The sequence below is a fragment of the Salpingoeca rosetta genome (assembly GCF_000188695.1).
Source record: "Salpingoeca rosetta unplaced genomic scaffold supercont1.35, whole genome shotgun sequence".
In the NCBI taxonomy this organism is placed as follows: domain Eukaryota; class Choanoflagellata; order Craspedida; family Salpingoecidae; genus Salpingoeca; species Salpingoeca rosetta.
Window position 1 is genome coordinate 503,170 of NW_004754899.1, and position 12,500 is coordinate 515,669.

Sequence of the window (12,500 nt, forward strand, 5' to 3'; positions counted from 1 at the left end):
CCGCACCGCCGATGATGGCTGCGCGTGCAGCTGGCTCAACCCGCGCAGGCAGTGGCAGTGGCAGCAGCAGCGGCGGCGGCGGTGGCGGTGCTGGCGTGAGGACGCGTGGGGGTGCACGGTCCAAGTCCACACGACCACGATCGACGATGAAGCCGAGGGATCCGTTTGCACCTGCAGACCCCTTTGCCCCCGCTGACCCGTTCTCCATACCAGGTCTGTGTGTGTGTTTGGGGGGGGGGGGGGAGGGTGTTTCTGGATCGGTTGGCATTGTATATCGGCCTCATAGTCTTCTCACTCACACTCGTTCACTCACTCACACGTTGTCTCCTGTCTTCTTTGCGTCACTAATGCAGGTGCTTCGCCCTGGAAGTGATCAGGCTCTTTGTTCGTTGCCATGACATGCCACTCTGTGTGTGCGTGTGTGTGTGTGTGTGTGTGTGTGTGTGTGTGTGTGTGTGTGTGTGTGTGTGTGTATGTGTGTGTGTGTGTGCGTGTGTGTGGTTCAGCGTCATCGTTGCGTTCTGCCTGCCTGTGCGCTTCCCGTTGATTGTTACGAATATCTTCCAGTACTTTTCATCAATACCAACAACCCACGACGCCAACCATCAAAGTCGTCAGCAGCAAACGCAATCACAGCCAACAACCATCGCTAGCTTGCTTCCTGGCTCGCTTGCTTGCGCCACCAATCCAACAACCAAGCACACGCACACGCACGCTCCGACAATGGGGCTCACGTCTTCAACGGAATCCTACCTGCCGGATGAGCAGCTGGAGGAGTACAAGAAGCTTGATTGTACGTGCTGTTGCGGGTTGTCGTGATCATGGTGGGCCTGACTACTCGCACAAACACACACACGCGCTCACTTGCATGTGTGTTGTTTGGTGGTGGTTGCTTCTTGGTATTCAGTCACGGTGCCGCAGATCCATAGACTATACCGCCGCTTCCAACGATTGGACAAGGAGCGCACCGGCTTTATCACGTTGGTCTCGGGATCAGAGAGTGACAAACAGAGAGACTGCGTGTGTGTGTGTGTGTGCACGGGCGTGTGTGCCTGTGTACCATCTGCTCAATTTCAACTCACACTCTACACACTCACACACACTCACGTACACACGCGCGCAGATTGGAGGAGCTGATGTCAATCCCAGAGCTGGCGATGAATCCTTTGGTGGAGCGCATCGCGGAGCTCTTCAACAGAGAGTGAGTCGTTGAAGGATTGGAATGCTGGTGTGTGTGTGTGTGTGTTTGTGTGTGTGCGCGCGATGGGATTGCATCTTGCGGTGCACAAACGCAGTAGTCTCAGATTCAACGACGGTGATGCATGCATGTTCCCTGTTTTCAAACTTCGATCTCTGACATCACTGGCCCACCGTTCCCCTTTGGTGTTCTGTGTGTCGTCGCACCCGTTCCCACACAGCCACAGCACAGATAAGACGGAGGACGGGCCGATTCACATTGACTTTAAGAAGTTCCTGAATACGCTCTCGGTGTTTCAGCCGATCACGGAGCGCCCCCGCGATCCAAACGAGGACGAGGCAACGCACAGAGACAAGATGGAGAAGAAGAAGCGCAAGAAACTGCAATGTGCGTGTGCGCGTGTTTGCATGCGTGTGCGTGCGTGTGCGTGTGCGTGCGTGTGTGCGTCATACAGCGCCTTACTCTCTTTTACACACCTACACATTCACACGTGCTCGCACACACGCACACACATCCATTCTCCTCGTCCTGCTTCCTTCCCTGCTGCCCTCACCCGTGCTGTATCTTCCATGTCCCGCCGTCACTTGTCGCGTTCCCGCGCATCAGTTGTGTTTCAGATCTACGACACCAAAGATGACGGCTTCATCGACGCAGAGGAGCTCTTCTCGGTACTGGATCGTATGTGTGTGTGTGTGTGCATGTGTTTGTTGAGTGTGTGGTGTGTGTGGTAGTTGAGTGAAGAGGGTCAGATGGGAGCGAGTGCGGAGGAATAGTAAACACATGTGTACATCACATGTCACATGCGGCTCATTCACACGCATGTCCTGCACGTCTCCTGTTGTTTTTTTTTCTTCTTCTTCTTCCTGCAGGTGCTGAAGATGATGGTGACAGATGGCATTACGGATGAGCAGCTGACGTTCATCGTGGATCAGACCATCAAGGAGGCGGACAGTCGCGGCGATGGTCGCATCTCCTTTGATGAGTTCTGCAGAATCCTGGAAAAGACAGACCTGCACCAGCGCATGGCCATTCGCTTCTAGCATGGGATGTGTTGCTGTGAGTGCGTGTGTGTGTTTCTGTGTGTCCGCGTTGTGGACGGTGTAAATGACTTGATTCTTGTAGCAGGTTCGATGCGATGCTCTGCAGTGTGAAGGGGCGTGTGGGTGTGAACGAGCGAGTAAACGAAGCAAGGGAGTGACATCCAATCAACATGTCAAGCACCACACACACACACACACACACACACACACACACAGACACAGACACACACACACACAGAGACACACACACACACACACACACAGACACAGACACACACACACACACACACAGACACACACACACACACACACACACACACACACACACACACACACAGACACCCTGTGCTGCGATAGTTAGATGAAAACATTCACAGATTGTCGACCTTTGTTTGTGCACGAAGGACTTGGAAGACGACAACCAAACGATGGTTGGCAAAGTTGGCAAAGTTGTCGCTGTCGGTGGCGGTGGTGGCAGCAATGGGGTGTTCGATCATGTGGAGCACAACGACGGAAGCCGGTACAAGGGGGACCTCGTCGGTGGCAAGAAGCACGGCTTTGTGAGTTGGCTTGCTTCGGGTTTTGTTTGCCTCATCTATCTCAGTTGTCTCGTTAACATTGTGTATCCTGTGTATCCTGTGTATCCTGTGCATCGCTGCGTATCCTGTGCATCCTGTTTATGCTGTGCATCCTGTGCTTAGCTGCGAGGGGGTGCTCAGCGCCTGTGCATCTTGTGAATGTGTTTGCGTTGTCCGTGTTGTTTGCGAAACACTTTTGCGTTCTCTCGTGTGTTGAATAATGCTGACGCTCCTTCTTCGTGGCTTCAGGGCGAGTACATCTGGCCAGATGGGTCCATGTACAGGGGGGAGTGGAAAGATAACAAGATGCACGGCGCTGGCGTTCTTCACTATGAGGGTGGGTTGCCCCCATCACAGGCTCGTACATGTGCCGCACAACCTTCGTAACCGCCTTGTTTGCATGTGTGCCCTTGAGATGTGTCCTTGCAAGCTCACCTCAAACACACACAAAACACACACATGCGCACATGCACACATGCACACATATGCACACATGCACACATGTAGATGGATCCTGCTATGAAGGCGAGTGGAGCGAGGACCAAAAGCATGGCTTTGGCACCATGAACTTTGCCAACGGGGACCAGTATCAGGGCCAGTGGCATATGGGCTTGATGCACGGTCACGGGACCATGAGCTACGCTGACGGCGCCGTCTACGAGGTGCACGCATGAGTGTGTGTGTGTGTGTGTTTGCATGTGTTTGCATGTGTTTGCATGTGTTTTCATGTGTTTGCATGTGTGTGTTCAGCGTTAGTGCTTGTACTTGGCTGTGCTGAATGGCCTTTGTGGCGCACATGCCGCTTTGACGCGACGCGATGAGTCGCTGGCTCTGTGGTCGATCTGTCAAGCTGATGTGATGTAACCTCGTTTACTTCCACTCTTGTTCCCATTCACGCAATCTCCAACCGTGCCAAACACCTTCCACCAGGGCTCGTTCAAGGAAGGGCGAAAGCATGGCGTGGGGCAGCACACGTTCGCGTCTGGACGCGTGTGGGCCGGCGAGTTTGTGGAAGGCCGACAGCACAAGCAGCACGCAGCACGTGAACCAGATGCACCCAACGATGACGACGATGACACTGCACCTGCGTTCAGCTCGAACGTCTGACTTCTGTCTGACGCATGCGTGTGTCTAAGGATGCAAGTGTGTGTGTGTGTGTGTGTGTGTGTGTGTGTGTGTGTGTGTGTGTGTGTGTGTGTGTGTGTGTGTGTTGACATGCATGCCCGTGCATGGAACGCTACACCCCCTGCGTCTCCAGCAACTGTGTGAATGAGCGAGAGTGTATGTGTGTGTGGTGTTGTTCATTCGCTTGTGTTATCCCCTCGAGTTGTGTGCGTTGTGCCTGCACTGTTGATTCGGTGGCAAGCTACTCGTCCCCTTTTTCGTGTTCTCCCACCTGTTACAATCCTCTACTGTCTCTCGTGTGTGTTTGCACCTGCGATGAGGTTCTGCTGGTTGGAACTGTCATGCGCAGTGTCTGCCTGCGTGTTGCATCAGTTGATGTCCTTGAATGTATGCACGTGCGTGTGTGCGTGTGTGCCATCTGCGGCTGTCACAAACAGTGTTGATCGCTGTTGTGCTGCTTCTGGTCCGAATAAAGGCAACCGCACCCCAGTCACGCATTCACGCATTCACACACACACACACACACACAGACACACACACACACACACACACACACACACACACACACCAGGCCGTTGCGAGTTGTAGAGGGTTTCTTGTACCTGTGTGCAATATATGCACACGCAAACAGAATGGGGAGTGAAACTAAGGTGATGAGGAGAAGCGGGGAGATATGCGACAATAAACCAAAACACAACGAGAGAAAGAACAATCACAGTGGCAATAACAGTGACAGTTGTGCACGCAGACTATCAAGTGTTGTCATGCGACATGTGCACGCGTGCCTGCAAGCAATGAAAGCATGCTAGTGCGCAAGACAGTCAGGTCAACAAGGATCTCAAAGAGAGGGAAATGACAAGAACGGCAAGGGAAAGTTGTGAAATGAAGAAACAGTGGCAGGTGTGAACAAGGAAAGAAAGGTTCGCAAAGACAAAGACACATGCAGACACAGACAGACACAGACACAGACACACACACACACACACACACACACACAGACAGGTACACAGCGCGAGCAATCACACGTCCGGTGGCCGCGGCGGCGAGAGCGACGTCTTGAACGGGCTGTCACCGAGCCGGTCCGGGTCAAACAGGACTGGCGATCGACCCTGAAGTACATAGTCGTTGCTCGTTGCCGCCCCCATGTACAGCGATGGCGGGGTCAGCTCGAGCCCTTGCGGCGGCGTGCCAAACGCGAGTGATGCGCCAAACGCCGTGTCCATGCCACCCGATACGCCCATACCGCGACCAGGCGTTGTCTGCATGAAGTTGGGTGACAGCGGCGTGCCCGGCATCATGCGAGCGGCAGCGTTGGCGTGTGGCGGCGTGGCAGGTGGAGGCATTGTTGTTGGTGGTGGTACGGCTGCAAGTGACGTCCCCACTGTGGATGAGGGTGGTGGCTGTGACGACGATGGTTGGAACGCTTGCTGCTGTTGTTGTGGATGTTGCAACTGTTGTGTTGCTGCTGACGTCGGCGGCTGTACACTGTAATATGCCTGCATGTGTTGCTGCTGTTGCTGCTGCTGCTGCTGTTGGTGGTGGTGAGGCTGTGGCGCCATCTGAGCGGCGTATTGTTGCGTCGTCGAAACCCCGCTTCCGTTCGAGCCCTGCTCATGATGATGATGGTTGTGTGTGTGTGTGTGTGTGTGTGTGTGTGTGTGTGTGTGTGTGTGTGTGTGTGTGTGTGTGTGTGTGTGTGTGTGTGTGTGTGTGTTTGGGGGGGGGGGTCAACAATGTAAGCAGCGCGTTACTCAAACCACTCAATACCACTCAATACCACTCACGAGCACACTCAACACCATGTTCGTTGATAGTGACAGGACCTGCCACCAACAGCACGTACAAAGAGCCGGTCAAAGTCGAGGCCTGGGTGGAGCGCCGCCTTCAAGTGCTGCGGATCAAGACACCACAGGCCCTGCAGTCACGCAGTCACGCAGTCACGATTGGAGATTGGAGGTTTGATGTGTCAATGAGGACCGGGGGTTTTCAGATGATAATGCGTGTGCGCATGTGCGTGTGTCTGTGCCTGTGCACCTCACACGCATGCACACACTGACACTCGCCCACACCACCACCTCTGCTTTTCGCGCCCCACCCCCCCCCCCCCCTCGCCACACACCAGCTCCTCTGCGCGTTCGATCAGGAAGATGAGAATCTCGTCAAAGACGAGCCGACAGAGGTGGTACGATCCAAACGACTCTGCACTCCGCAGCGTCAAATCTCGCATGAGCGCGCTGCTGTACGCCGTCCACACGCGCACAAACGACCGCGCCTGCACACGCATGATTGTGTGTGTGTGCATTGTCGATGTGAGGTACATGCACAACAGTGGCAAGAGGAAGGCACAGCCTCCCCTCTCCCACTACACCACTCCACGACAAGTCATGTCAACACAAGTTTCAGTGCATACGTGCATGTGTGTGAGTACGCACGTGTGCGATTGGATCTGAGACGCCCTTGATGTCTTCCCACACGAGCTGCTGCAGCCACGCCGCCCATACATCCATCGACACCTGCACGCAGCACACGCCCAATCGAAACGCAAGGGTTGTGGGCGAACGTTGTACGTGGTGTACGTGGTGTGCGTTTGTGTTTGTGTTCCTGGATGAGCGTGTGGTTGGATGTCAACAAAGCTCTTCAACTCGCACAGCACCACCCACATGTGCCTCACTCTTCGTTCCTCATCCACAGACACAGACACAGACACAGACACAGACACAGACACATGTGTATATATACATCTATACACACTCTCACACCCACACACAGACACACACACACAGACCCACACACCTTGTTTGTGAGCTGGCGTTCAAAGGCGTCAAGGACGTGCTGTGGATTCAAGCGGCGACACCGCCCAAGCATGCTCACTTGCATCTGCAGTCCACAAGATGGTGGTGGTGGTGGTGTTGGTGGTTGATGCGTGAATGTGTGTGTGTGTGTGATGCAAAATAGTGATGTTGTGATACAACTTGTGTGCTTGTGTGCAAACACATGTGCAAAAGACATCCAAACATGCACACACATGTGTGTGCTGGCGTCAACCTTGATAGAGTCGAAGGAGATACATCTGAGGTCGCGCACCATCACCTGCACAGACCGGTGGTCGTCCAGCACAGCCTTAGACGCCTGGTGGTGATGGTGGTGGCGATGGCGAGCCATGGTTGTGAGGCCTCAAGTACATGTGGCATTCCCTCACACACACACACACACACACACACACACACATTGTTTCCCGTCCTTTCCTCTTCCCATCCATCACTGCATGCGAGAAAGGTGTGTGTGTGTGTGTGTGTGTGTTGACGTACGCAGCAGAGGTGGTTGAGGGATGTGTAGCGGCGGAGGAGGTGGGCGAGGTTGCGCACTTTCGTCGCCTTTGCCTGCACCAGCGACGCAGGCAGCCCCTCCAGTGCAGTCTGAATGTCGTCATCGTCGTCGTGGTGATGGTGATGATGGTGATGATGGTGATGATGATGATGATGATGATGATGATGATGATGATGATGATGATGATGATGATGATGATGATGATGATGATGATGATGATGATGATGATGATGATGATGATGATTGCATTAATTGGACGCATGTGAGTTGCTCTTCACGACGGAAGAAACCCGGGGGGGGGGAGCTTTTGCGCAAGGAAATCAGGGAACACACACACACACACACAGGCACACACACATGCACACAGTCGCCGCCACCATGGACACGACCTTGATCCAGGGCTCGAGGCGCTTCCCGAAGAAGCGAATCTGCTTGACGAGATGCTCTGGAATCGGCTGCAGCACATTCCCAACCAACATCTGCACGGTGGTGGTGGTGGCGACGATGGTGGCGACGATGGTGATGGTGGTGAGCGCGGAAGACGCATATGCGTGCACTTGCACGTGCACAAGTACATGCACAGGATGCACGTGCACAAACACACGCGCAAACAGACGAGCACGGGCTGAGCAGCAGACCTTCTTGAGTGTGTTGTGAAAGATGTCGTCACATCGCAGTACAGTCTGCAATCCGGCCTGGAAGCACCGACGCCGCGGGAGAGGGGATGATGAGGCATTTGCATCACGCACACCGCAAACACATCAGCACACACACACACACGCACACACGCACGCACACACGCACACACAATGCACCACTCGCCAAGTTGTTGCGTGCACACCAAAGTTGCACAAGAACGGGGGCAATGTGCACGCATCAATGCACATGCACATGCACATGCACATGCACACGTGGTGTGAACAGCCATCGCATCACAACGCATGCTGCTGCACCTCTGTGCCCAGGACGGTTTTGAAATGCGCGGCAATGCTACCCCAAAACTGGTTCCATATCTGCTGCACGCGGTCAAACTCTCCGCTGGCAACGGCGCGGAGCACCTGATATGTGTGTGTGTGTGTGTGTGTGTGTGTGTGTGTGTGTGTGTGTGTGTGTGTGTGTGTGTGTGTGTGTGTGTGTGTGTGTGTGTGTGTGTGTGTTAGTGTTGGGGTGCAGCGTATCGTAGGTATTGTGCATGACACGTGGAAGCTGGTTCGAACATGCGCATGCGATGGCAAGAAAAGACGCACATCCAAGATACCCCCGCCCCACACAACTCCAAGCAGTGATCGACCACCACTGCAAGAACATAACAGCAAACTTCACACCTCTTTGCAGTTTGCGTGGTACGGTTTGGAGAAGTCCTCCTTGGCAGAAAACCCTGTGATTGGCGACAGCAGCAGTGCACATGTCAGTGAGACCACAAGACATTTGCGCAGCCCCTTCGCATGCAACCACAACCGCCATCACCAACAACACCCTTACCACCACCCCGCTTTCAACCACACCCGATCACATCACTCCTACCACCACCAAGCCACCATCAAGCCATCACCCGTCATTGGTACCTTGTGACACCATGCTGGGGAACGCAGGCAGCTCGACCTGCGTGTTGCAGTACTTGGACTGAAGTACGGTGATGGTCATGGCAGGTTGGGATTTCAGGTGAGCAAAAGGCGTTGTAAGCACACTCACTCACTCGCTCACACACACACACACACACACACACACACACACACACACACACACACGGAAACACGCGCGCGCTCACTCGCACGCACGCACACGCACGCACGCACACACACACAAGCACACGCACACACACACAAGCACACGCACACACACACACACACACACACACACACACACACACACACACGGAAACACTTACTCACTCACTCGCTTACACACACACACACGCACGCGCACACACTAACTCACACACGAGAACCAATGCAGACAAGTGCCCACTCACCAGTTCGTCTGCATGTGGAGGTCTGTCCTTATCGTTTGTGTGTGTCGGCGCTACTTTCTTCTTTGGCTGTGCACACGTTCACAGGGGGAGGGGGCAGGTGTTGTGGCACAACGTGAGATGAGTTGGCAGTGGTGGACACAGCAGTTGGGGTGTGGACAGGAAGCGAGGGCCATATGACCATGTAAGTACAAGATCGCACAGTACAGAGACAACACACGAGCTGCATCAGCACCTTTTGCGTCGACTTTGCTCTGAAGCGGTGGTGTGCTCCGCCAATCTATTCAAACACACACACACACACACACACGTTCGCGTTAAGGACAGTGGGCAACGTACTCGTTGTCTCGCGTGCATGAACACACGCACGTGCACACGGTAATGAAGCCCAACACATCCCACCCACGCACACACATACACACACACGCGCGCACACACACACACACACACGCACGCACGCACCTGCGTTTTGTCAAAGTAAAGGCGCGATGTTTCCTTGACGCGTATGCCGTAGTAGTGGTACTTGCTGTTGCCACGCGTGCCCAGCCGGCGCGTCTTCATCATCGTGGCGGCGGTAGCGACGACGGCAGTAATAATGATGATAACGATCATGATGATGATGATGATGAGGAGGAGGGGAAGGAGCATGATGACCATGATGATGAGGAGGAGGAGGAGGAGGGGAAAGCATGGGAGCGGATGCACTCCCACAACATTCAAGCGCACAAGCACAGAGCATATCGACACACACTCTCTCGACCAGCCACCACAATCGCCCCCATTATTTCGCCAGCACCATCGTCGCGTCTCACCTTGAGGTTTGGGAAGACGGATCGGATGAGCTTGCCAAAGCTGGCCTGGTTGACGGGGTCCTGGCCCATCTCCTTGCAGTGGTCGATGTAGTGCTAGGGGCGGCACGTGTGGTTGCGAGCGCAAAGTGAGCACGCAAGGGAGGCAACTGCACACACGCACACAGGCTCTGTCGCGTACTCTCTCAGCCACCACTCCCAGGTCACCAGCATGTTGAAACGTCACACACACACACACACACACAAGAGCAAGCTCATACACACACAGAGCACACACACACACACAAGCACAAGCACAAGCACATTGCCAACCTTGTAGAGCGGCTCGCGACCAAGCGACACGTCTTCGCACGCTTCAAAGTTCTCATGCAGCCAGACCACGGTTGCGGGCGCGGTGCGGCTGATGTTGTGTGTATATGGGTTCGACTGGTTGTCGATTGACCACAGATAGCGCAGCAACGAGAAACGACGCGAGGCAACGACGCGAGGCAACGACGCGAGGCAAGGACGTGAGGCGACGATCAACCCAATGACAGCTGCACACAACTGCAGAGAACAGAACACATCGCCACCGCACGAACAAACGCGTCACACACACACACACACAAATACACACACATACCCGCACAGAACCACACAAACACACACAAACACATGCACACACGACTCATTACTCACTGGTCGGGCTGGTTTTGAGCTTGAGGTTGTCGAAGGCGTTGAAGTTGCTGCTGGGTTTGCCACACCAGGCGTGGCAGCTGAGGTGGTGCCAGCGTGGTTGTACTGGACAGCTGGCTGAGGTGTGTGTAGTTGTGATTGGTGTGGATGTGCTGGCTGCTGTGTTGGCTGTGTCATGGGCATTGAGGTGCCGGCTTGTGGTTGTCCCGGTGCCATGTTCATGACATTGCCTTGCACGGGTGCTGCAGAGCTCGGCACCCCCTGCGTGTGCATGTGTGCATGTGTGCATGTGCATGTGTATGTGTGTGAGTGTGTGTGTGCATGTGCATGTGCATGTGCATGTGTGAGTGTGTGTAATCCGTTCATGTGCGCCAGCAAAGAACATGACAAACAGCGGAGCAATCAACTGCTGCTGCGAGCAGTGCCAAAACTCATTGTCTGACATGAGTGCATGTTAGAAACAGCGCATCCAACCCACCTGTTGCTGTGACATGGCCCTCTTTGTTGTCTCCTCACACAGACACAGACACAGACACAGACGCAGACACTCTCTCGCACTCCTTGGTCTTGATTCGCCGTCCCGCACACCCGCCTGTCCTCCTCCGCGCTGTCCTCCCCTCTGTGTCACTGCAGTGGTGTCTCCCAACACACGCACACACACACACCAGCAGAGAGCCGCAGCCGTTTCACAACAACTTCCCCAACAACCAACAGCGGCGACCGGCAGTCGTCTTTTTTCAGTCCGACACGATAAGATGCGATTCACAACCGTCACGGATAGTTGTTGGATATCTTTGAGGAACTATCGCGTTGTTTTCGTTTGGATGCGGAAGCTGCGACAATCTGATGAAATCGTTCGTAAATACTCCATGCCTGACAGTTTTCCTTTTTGTTTTTTCTTTCCTTCGCTGCCTCTCCCCAACAACAAACAGACGCAGACGCAGACAAGACGAATCTCACACACAACCGACAACCAGCTCCCCTCCTCCTTCCTTGCTTGCTCTTTTGTGTGCATATCAGCCAGCCGCCTTCCCTCTCTCTCCCTCTCTCTCTCTCTCTCGAAGCCGCACCCCCTTTGTTTCCTCACGCAACCGGTGTCGTCGTTCTCCTTCCACACGACCGACCACGTGACGCCTCCCCTGTGGTGGTCGCGCTTTCCCTCTTCCCACACTCTCCACATCGACATCACAAAACACAATCATGGCCTTTCCCATGGTACGGTGCACTACTGCAAGCACATGCACGAGAGAGAGAGAATGAGGGGGTTGGAATGGGGGGAATCGGTGTTGCTTGATGGCATGTGTTGCTTGGAGTCCTGGCATGCACTCAGCGTTGTGATTTGTATTTTTGTTTGTGTGGTTGAGATTTGAGCATCAAGTGCCCTCTCGTTAGTGTTGCGACGCTTGTCATCATGGATGGATGCCGATGGAGATGCTGATGGTGTTGCTGTTGTCGTACTGGTGGCTCATGCTCTGCGATGCCTCTTGGCTGCCTCTCTCCATCCCTCTTTGCGTGCATGCGTGCACCTCTACCCTTCCCCCACCCCTTGCCCCCCCCCCTTTTTTTTGTGTGTGTGTAGGACACAAGCAACCTGGAGGCCGACCTTCAGAAGTACCTTGCCGATCACAATGTTGAGGCGTTGTTGAAAGACATTGTCGTCAAGCTGTGCGTTGACAAGCCAGACGATGTGCTGGAGTACATCAAGAACCACGTCACAAAGCTCCAACAGCAGTCAAAGGGTGCGTATGTCAGAAAAACGCGTTTGTGTATGCGAGTGCA

General features: G+C 54.2%; 5 protein-coding genes across 5 annotated transcripts in view; 4 read left to right on the forward strand and 1 right to left on the reverse strand.

Moving 5' to 3' along the window:
• Window positions 1-373, forward strand: part of PTSG_10222 (uncharacterized protein) — a gene marked incomplete at its 3' end in the record, with an annotated part of 3,194 nt that extends 2,821 nt beyond the window's left edge. Inside the window, exons 9-10 of the mRNA XM_004988504.1 lie at window positions 1-213; window positions 354-373. The exon at window positions 1-213 is cut by the window's left edge and continues 130 nt beyond it. Coding sequence (XP_004988561.1) covers window positions 1-213; window positions 354-373 — 233 coding nt within the window. The remainder of the gene's footprint in view (window positions 214-353) is intronic.
• Window positions 374-586: 213 nt separating this feature from the next.
• Window positions 587-2,398, forward strand: PTSG_10223 (calcium binding protein P22). Its single transcript, XM_004988505.1, has 6 exons — window positions 587-793; window positions 908-980; window positions 1,124-1,201; window positions 1,419-1,585; window positions 1,805-1,866; window positions 2,068-2,398. The coding sequence occupies exons 1-6, from the start codon at window positions 724-726 to the stop codon at window positions 2,236-2,238; spliced, it is 621 nt and encodes a 206-aa protein (XP_004988562.1). The 5' UTR covers window positions 587-723; the 3' UTR covers window positions 2,239-2,398.
• Window positions 2,399-2,620: 222 nt separating this feature from the next.
• Window positions 2,621-4,329, forward strand: PTSG_10224 (uncharacterized protein). The gene is made up of 4 exons (XM_004988506.1): window positions 2,621-2,798; window positions 3,066-3,153; window positions 3,324-3,478; window positions 3,747-4,329. The coding sequence occupies exons 1-4, from the start codon at window positions 2,667-2,669 to the stop codon at window positions 3,921-3,923; spliced, it is 552 nt and encodes a 183-aa protein (XP_004988563.1). The 5' UTR covers window positions 2,621-2,666; the 3' UTR covers window positions 3,924-4,329.
• Window positions 4,330-4,516: 187 nt separating this feature from the next.
• Window positions 4,517-11,508, reverse strand: PTSG_10225 (uncharacterized protein). The gene is made up of 19 exons (XM_004988507.1): window positions 11,200-11,508; window positions 10,725-10,982; window positions 10,359-10,472; window positions 10,050-10,142; window positions 9,700-9,792; window positions 9,473-9,517; window positions 9,241-9,306; window positions 8,834-8,891; window positions 8,594-8,646; window positions 8,222-8,326; window positions 7,907-7,963; window positions 7,658-7,747; window positions 7,250-7,357; window positions 6,987-7,070; window positions 6,735-6,818; window positions 6,374-6,454; window positions 6,061-6,213; window positions 5,785-5,856; window positions 4,517-5,548 (listed from the first exon to the last, which is right to left on the reverse strand). Exons 1-19 carry the CDS (start codon window positions 11,212-11,214, stop codon window positions 4,961-4,963), a joined length of 2,217 nt encoding a protein of 738 aa, XP_004988564.1. The 5' UTR covers window positions 11,215-11,508; the 3' UTR covers window positions 4,517-4,960.
• Window positions 11,509-11,609: 101 nt separating this feature from the next.
• Window positions 11,610-12,500, forward strand: part of PTSG_10226 (camp-dependent protein kinase type I-beta regulatory subunit) — a 4,235-nt gene continuing 3,344 nt past the window's right edge. Inside the window, exons 1-2 of the mRNA XM_004988508.1 lie at window positions 11,610-11,936; window positions 12,301-12,460. Coding sequence (XP_004988565.1) covers window positions 11,922-11,936; window positions 12,301-12,460 — 175 coding nt within the window. The 5' untranslated portion in view covers window positions 11,610-11,921. The remainder of the gene's footprint in view (window positions 11,937-12,300; window positions 12,461-12,500) is intronic.